Here is a 7,636-nt window from a genome sequence, read left to right as displayed (position 1 = left end):
TAAAGTCATGTCCCAAGGAGGGTTCTGTGATAAAAGTTTCTTGTGAAGTGTTTCTGAGTAAAAAACAGCAAGGTACAGCTATTAATTCAACCCAGATTACCAGTGAAGTCTTAAGTAACAGAGCTCCTCCTATCTCCAGCGGCACATCGCCAGGACCCATTGAACTGCTCTGCAGTCATATACTGCAATACAAAACCAAATTTTCTGCAACTTTCCCTATATTGAGAGAAATTCCTCCCAAAAACCCACCATTTGGCATTAGCTTGCTGGGTGGAGCAGCCTGCCCTCTCTCTCCATAGTCATACGGAACATGACTATGGCATTGTCCTCATTTAGAAAATCAAGATGCAGTGTAGTCAATGTGAGATGGGTTTAATGAGTATCAGAAGTAGGCCTGGATGTCACTTCCCAATCCTGTGTTCCAAAGTGGTTTCCCATGATTTTAAATCTTTAGAAACATATTAATATGTAACTGGTTTGACACAATAGCCAGGAGATAACTACTTTTGTAACTGAAGGAGAGGCACTGAGTGTACGATGGCTCAGCCACAGCCATGCTCAGTGAAAACTGAGGTTAACTCGCAAGGAAGTATCAGCACTGCTCAGCCTGGCCTGCCTCAGCAGTGTTACTTTTGTTGGTAGCTAGATTAAGCCACCACCCACACAAAACAAAGGATAAGGAAAAGAGCCAGTTTATTCAGGAGACTTTCAAACCTAGCATTGTTTCAGATTTGGCTTTGGTCCAGCATGAAATACATTTTGTGTGCTCCTAGAGCTGCCCTGTAGAGAGGACCCTGAGGTAGCATGAAACAGCTCAGTTACTAGAATTGTAGTTTGCTGGTTACTCTGTTAATGAGTGTCCAGGAAGAAACCCAAGTAACAGTAAAACACTATTACTCCATGTTGTCCAAAACAGTCAGACTGCTTTGCCATTAGTTAAACCTAGTTCTTCCTCAAATCCTTTACTAGGATTACTTCACTGTTAATCTGTTTCAGCTGTCAGCCAGGAAAGTCAGATCTCAAAGCCCATTCCATCCTTCTCTCGACCACAGAGTGCTCCATCGAGAACTAGAAAGCTGAGCAGTCTTGACTCAGACTGAAAGACAATTTCAGTGGACTTTAAGCACATCGTGTTCCTGTATGCTGGTTCCATTCCTACTTTGTCTTAACTTTCTTATGATACTGTCTGTGCTCATGAAGTTCTTTGAGATCTAATGATAGTACATGTTTCTAAATAGGTAAGACCTTTCAGACTTAGGCAAATATCACATCATTCACAAATAGTTCATAGAAATAAACAAATTTTCTTCATACTGAATTGTATGAGAAATCAAATTAAAAAGAAAAAAAGAGATAGAGATGGAGTGGTTGCACTGAAATTTCCCTTCAGCTTCTGTGAATCAAGTTCGTTCAACTTCCTCTAATTCCAAACACAAAATCTAGCATTGCTAGACAGGAGGGGAGTGTAAGGATGGGGTAAGCATTTAAACTGGATTTTTCTAGACAAAGACTGAAACACAGATGGCACATTACCCTGAACAGTTAAATCCTGTATTGTACTAATTCTGTTGGAGTACGGTGTTTCAGTCTAACGTTTTCTCTAGCTAGGAACTCGCATGTCTTGCAGTCTTTGTCTGGTTATTTTAGTGTGGTCTGATTCTGTTAGAGTAAGTCTACTAATTCTATTTGAATTAGCAGCTACAGCTGAGAATATGAGATTGTTCAAAGGAAAGATCCATGATATTAACTTTTATTAGTTTATTCCTATAGGACTTCATTATTTGAGAAAACAGAATAATAACGATCTTCAGGAAATAGTTGTAACTTTTGCAACTTTTATATCATGTGCTAAGATATCAAAGGTTACTATTCAAGTGTAGCCAACGAGCTGTGGGGTGCTGGGGAAGACTTTGCGCATGTCCATACACTTCTTGTCAATGAAGGAGGAGTTTGTCTTCACATAAATTTCATGCTCCAGCTTTGATTTGTTGAGGATTAGTATCTGCAGGGTATCATGGGCTTCTTTCAGATGTCACTTTAAAGTCTGTAAGGTGTCGTCTAAAGTTTAAACTTCACTGCCAAGCCTGAAAAAAGAAGGGGACAGGTTGCTCAGATAACTTTAGCAGTCCCTCACCACGTTCCTTTTTTGAGGGTGCATAGGTCACGCTTTCAGGCAGGATTTGAACAGCTGTCTTGGACTGAATCAGTATGAAACCTGTTTGCCGAACTAGCTTGCATAGCACCTATAAGAAGCAATGATTTCTTCCTTGCATTGACCTTCAACAGCTGATGAAGCCACTCTGCTTTGATACATATCTTTCTAATTGCTGTCTTCTTCACTTGCAGCCTCTCATTTGTGTAGCCTCTCTATGGCTGTGTTGAGCACTTGCATAGGGTCCTGTTGAATACATGTGGGATGGATGTTACTGGAGAGTGTTGGTGTAGTTCATGATAGCTCAAACCTGTGCAGCAGGATGTGCTAAACAGTCTAGATTTGGCGCAGAAGCATGTTAATCAGAACAAGAATCACTTGCCAGAATAACCATTGAACATGGAGCTCCGAAATCAAGATTTTCTGTGAGCTGATATTAGCCATGTTTTCTTCCAGCGGCTTATCAATGGAGATGTGGCAAATCTTCTTGTATAGTCACTGAGCTGGTAAACTCTCTTTAATACTGTCAACTTTGCATTTTGTCTAATGTTTGATTAATTGCTCAGTGCAGTATAGACCATATGAAAGATTTTTCCAGGATCTACTTTAACTTGTTTTGGGATAGTTGCAGTTGTTTCAGCACAGAAAAGCTAGACTTTATTAATTTGTTCTCTGTCTAATCCCTTCAACTACAAAGTTGGCAGCACACGTAGGGAACAAATGCCAACATCAGCACTTCCTTTCAAATAAACAGCAAACTCAGATAACATTGACATGTTACAAAGAAGTGGTTCATTTGATATTTTCTTTCGCTATTACAGTTGAGCTATTGGGCTGAATTCCTTCTTGCTTTAAACCACGAGAGAAATACACTTAACAAATCATTTAAAAGCAAAAAATCTTTAAAAATGAATTAGCAAATGGTTTTACTTTCTTAAATAGGATCTTGTGTCTAAGAAAATTCATTTTGAGATGTGAGCTCAATCAAAAACTGTGATAGAAAAAAGTGTCAGCATTTCTATTTCTAATTGCAGTTATAATGAACATAACATTCAATGATTTGGATCAACTAAAGCATCCAGCATAACCTGGTCTGGATTAGGGAGCTGTGGTAGAGCAAAATTCGTATGTGTCAGAGGAAGGAGAACAGGATATGTTAGTTATCTGTCAATATAACTACATCTAGTAAACAGTGTACTTGTATAAGCATTTTGGTTAAAATATTAGAAATCATATTAGACTGACAGAAAACATGCATGTATGTTAAGCCTAAAATACTTCCAAATAGCTGTGCAACAGCTTGTAAAGCTCTTATATAACCTAGAAGCTAGTAGGAGTTAGATTGAGCCAGAACCCCACTGTACTTCCTGGGTTTTAAGTATACCATGTTAGTGTCCATTTATGTCATGTTTTAAGTTTTTAAGTATGTCATGTTAGGGTCCTATTCAAAGACATTCTGATGTTCCAGTGACTTCAAATGAAGCTTCCAAACTCTCTTAGACAGGATCCTTTGGAACGTCAACAGCATCACTGGCAATTGAGGGAAGAAGAAGGGATAATGTGACACTGCATTTTTGATCCCGAATCAGACAAGTTTTATGTCTTGGGTACATGCCGTCGTGCTGACTGGACTGATATCAATCATAACGCTGCAGACATTTTTGTGGAAGAAACCTTTGGGGAGGAAGGAGTGAGTATAAAACTGGAGTTGTGTATTTCGAGACATGGTTTAGTGGGTTTAGCGGGCATGGTGGCATCGGGTATACGGTTGGACTTGATGATCTTTGAGGTCTCTTCCAACCATCATGATTCTGTGATTCTATGATTACTGTTTAAGGCCATCTTGGTTTGTTTTGTCCTTTTTTTTTTTTTTAAATAAAATGCTGATACTGGCTTATTTGCATACCAAATTGATGGTCTGGTAACTGAACTGGCAAATGATCTGATCCCATAGTAAATGTAACTGCTGAGTGAATGCTACAGTATGATCAGAAGTTTTTCTGGTTTCTCACAGCTGAACTCCTGCATCTAGAACAGGCATAACTTATATGATATAAAAAGCCACGTGAATAAAACTATCCAACTATGGATATAAAAGATTCAGATCCAAAACAATATTTTATGACAGAATGGATGTGGAGAGCAGAGCATGAAGTTGAAGAAATCTAATATATGGATATGCCAAAGGAAATGTCAAGATCCGATTAAGGAGGTATGAGGCTGAAAAAAGATATATTGCGTTGTGCAATTTATGGTTTAAGGATTTAGAAAAGTCAAAAGATGCCGGTACAATACACTTACGATTTATTGCCACTTCCTTGTTTGAATAGAATCTTTTTGAACTGATAAAACACTGTTTAGGAAAAATAATATATATACTTCATTTAAGCATTATGTACTTCATTAATCTCATTGTATGTGAACCTGTTGTATACAGTGGCATTTTGCTAGAGACAAAAATAAAAAGGGAATAGTTTTCTGCTTCTCATAAAAATATGCAAAATTCTTTTACTGGACTGTGAAATTCATTCCAGCTATGGGAGGAACCCTGGTGCAGTATTTCTTGAGTATTTCATTTTTAAGACAGTATTTTAAATAAGATATACTCCATATGGTTCTTTTGGAACACTGATGTGTTCCAGCTGGATTGGAGAGAGATAAATGGGATTAAAATTCAGAAGACCCTTCTTCAGTCATCAGGGAAGGCAGGCTAGTATCTCAGACATCATCTTGTATACCCAGAAAGACACAGTCCACATTACACAATGGATCATAGCAGAGCTATGCCCCCACGGCTATATAACCAAAACGTATGCCAAATGACCTAACCTGTACCAAGATGATACTGGAGTCACTATATAGTTGAAAATTAGTTGAGGCAGTAAGAGATGCTGCCTCATTCTTATTTGCAATTAACTTTTTAAGGAGCTTGACCATTAGATAGTTTTATGCCTCAAAAGACAGAATTTTGTCTGGGATCACATTGTTTCTAAAATTAGGGATATCTTAAAGTGAAATCTTGTATTGCATACAGAATGGAATTAAAATCAATTCCTAAATCCCAACTCAGACAGGAGACTGAATCCCAAAAGATACCACCCACCAACAAGCAATTGAGCTCTTAACTATCCTGGGAGAGGGACTCTAAAGGCAACTACACACACTGAACATTAGAAGTTTTGCCCCAGTATTTCAACATAGCTACTTGTATTTTACTTCTTTCTCCCAGAATTTGTATTGCAATGTAATGAATGCAATTCTAATCTCATCTAACCGATTCACACTGTCATTAAATTTCCTGTTCTTGAGTGGCTGATAAAGGAAGAGACGAAGTAGTCTGGCCTTTACTTACTGAAACTGAGGTGCATCACGGCAAAGTCCTATGTTGGGTCATTTAGTTCTTCCCTCCAGGCGGGTCTGAGCCACTCTCAGTGAGTACTCCTTTGCCTTTATGGATCTCTCCAGTAACATGATGGTTTCTTCTGTCTGGAAGGTTTCCTGAAATATCTGAACAAAGCAGAATGTTTTTGTAAGCCCCGCGTGCACACAAAATCAGAAGTCGCCCCCGCTTTTAAACACTCCTGTTGGAACTGCTTCTATTCTGGCATGACATTTTGCTTAATTTAGGGAAGGAGATTACTATAAATTGACATCAATCGGATGGATTTGTATAATGTTGGCTTGATCTTGCCATTTCTTTAAAAGGATGTATGGTAATCAAATCTCATAGGAGAGCCAGAAGGAGGGGGCCATACACTTACACATCACATGAAAGCATTTAATGAAGTTGTTCCTGGAAAACAGGCAAACAACTTCCACTAAGTAATGCACCATTTCTTTCCTAATATAAAATTAAGAAATTTGTAGGCAAGTTGGAATATAAATTTATTACAAGCAGAAGAGAAGCACTGAATTATTGTGATAGGGGAAATTCTAATTGTGTTTTTGTGATAAAGCCATTGTCATAGAGGCAGTGTTTATAGCACTACAGGGACTTATTTCCATTTTGCTTCATTAGCTAGCTTTTATCCTAAATAAAAAAATCTGCTGCTTCATCTATGAACATTTTGCAAAGGTAAAATTCCAATAAACTGTCGTTTTCATTTAAACCATCATTCAATTCTTATTTCCTTTTGCCTTATAAAAAAAAAAAAAAAAAGGCAGTCAAATACATCCCCTCTGAAATTGTTTCATACTTCAAGTATTCTGGGGACATTGGCTGCAAGAACATATGAACATAAGTCGTATTTTCATACTGAAACTAAATTCCCAAAGTTTTCAAAAACTCCACTGGCAGCTGTAGAGGGAAGACTAACTTCCTTTAAAGGCTTATTTTCTGTGAATGGAGAAGATACAGAGTGAGACATCACCAAAAAGGAGAGGCCCATGGAATTAGTGTAGAATAGTTTTTATTTGCAGGGCATGTTATCATATAATCATATTATCCCTGAGAATCCTCTAAGTGCTTCTTGTATGTTTTAATCGATATGAAAAAATGAGAGAAGTTGCAAGGGAAAAGTTTTACTCAGTCTTAAAGAAAGAAGAGAGAAAATGTTTATATTCAGGTAACGTTTCCCAGCCAATTGATTATTAAGTTACTTTCATTTCTCAGGATTCATTACAGCCAGTGTGGTGAACCTGTTCAAGCTTTTCCATAGATAGCTTTAAAATGTAAGAGAACAAATTGAACTAACGTAGTTTCCCAGCCAGTCTTCTAAAATTAATGCAACTTGAATGTCAACAACCACTAAAACCAGCATAATGTGATTTAAATTATGCTGCTATTTAGATCTTGCCTACACACTAAGTTGTACCAGGTTTGCTAATGATGTGTTTGGTTTGAAAATTGAATTAGTTCCTGCTGCTGAAAGGTTATTTATAGACAAAACCCCAAAGAGTTAAGGATGCCAGGAACCTGCGCCCCAGTCCAAATCCTTAAGGGCTTGTTGACGCTATAGTAGAGCAATGTGAAAGATCTCGCTAGCACTGTCCAAAGCAGCTCAACCCTTACAGCAATGCAGTTTTCCCGTAGATGAATCATCTCAGACCCTGCAGCAGCAGCATATGAAACATGACTGTACTGATTTGAAGCCAGGTCTCCACACTGTACTGAGCCCATTGGGTCTGAGGTTGGTTCTCACAGAGCTAGCTTGGGAGCATCTTCACCCAAAAAGAAGCCTTTATTGCTTATAGACTGCAGGGAAAAAAATCTGGTTTGTTATGAAGGGAACACAGTATTAAAGACAGTGAAGCGAATGGTAGTAAATTTCTCCCTATAATTTCATTCTGCAGAGGTTCCTTCTTAATTAGATAATCACTGTAAGCTAGCTGTGTTTTAGAGGAAATATTTGTGCAGGTAATCTAGTGCACTTTGGTAGCTATTTGTTTTGCAGAGGAACTACTTATGATAAGTGTATTATTAGGTACATTGTTTTGCATCTTGTCTATGATTTTACCAGTTACACATACTTATTTCTACAGATA

At 37.9% G+C, this 7,636-nt stretch overlaps 1 protein-coding gene across 1 annotated transcript in view; it reads right to left on the bottom strand.

Annotated features, from left to right (window-relative positions):
* Window positions 1-1,870: 1,870 nt before the first annotated feature.
* LOC104166906 (tektin-5-like) overlaps window positions 1,871-7,636 on the bottom strand; it is a gene marked incomplete at its 5' end in the record, with an annotated part of 17,186 nt that continues 11,420 nt past the window's right edge. Inside the window, 2 exon segments of the mRNA XM_009707005.1 lie at window positions 1,871-2,084; window positions 5,505-5,659. Coding sequence (XP_009705307.1) covers window positions 1,871-2,084; window positions 5,505-5,659 — 369 coding nt within the window.

Source organism: Cariama cristata, unplaced genomic scaffold (genome assembly GCF_000690535.1).
Source record: "Cariama cristata isolate BGI_N322 unplaced genomic scaffold, ASM69053v1 scaffold8859, whole genome shotgun sequence".
Classification (NCBI taxonomy): domain Eukaryota; kingdom Metazoa; phylum Chordata; class Aves; order Cariamiformes; family Cariamidae; genus Cariama; species Cariama cristata.
This window is presented reverse-complemented; position numbering and strand designations above follow the sequence as displayed.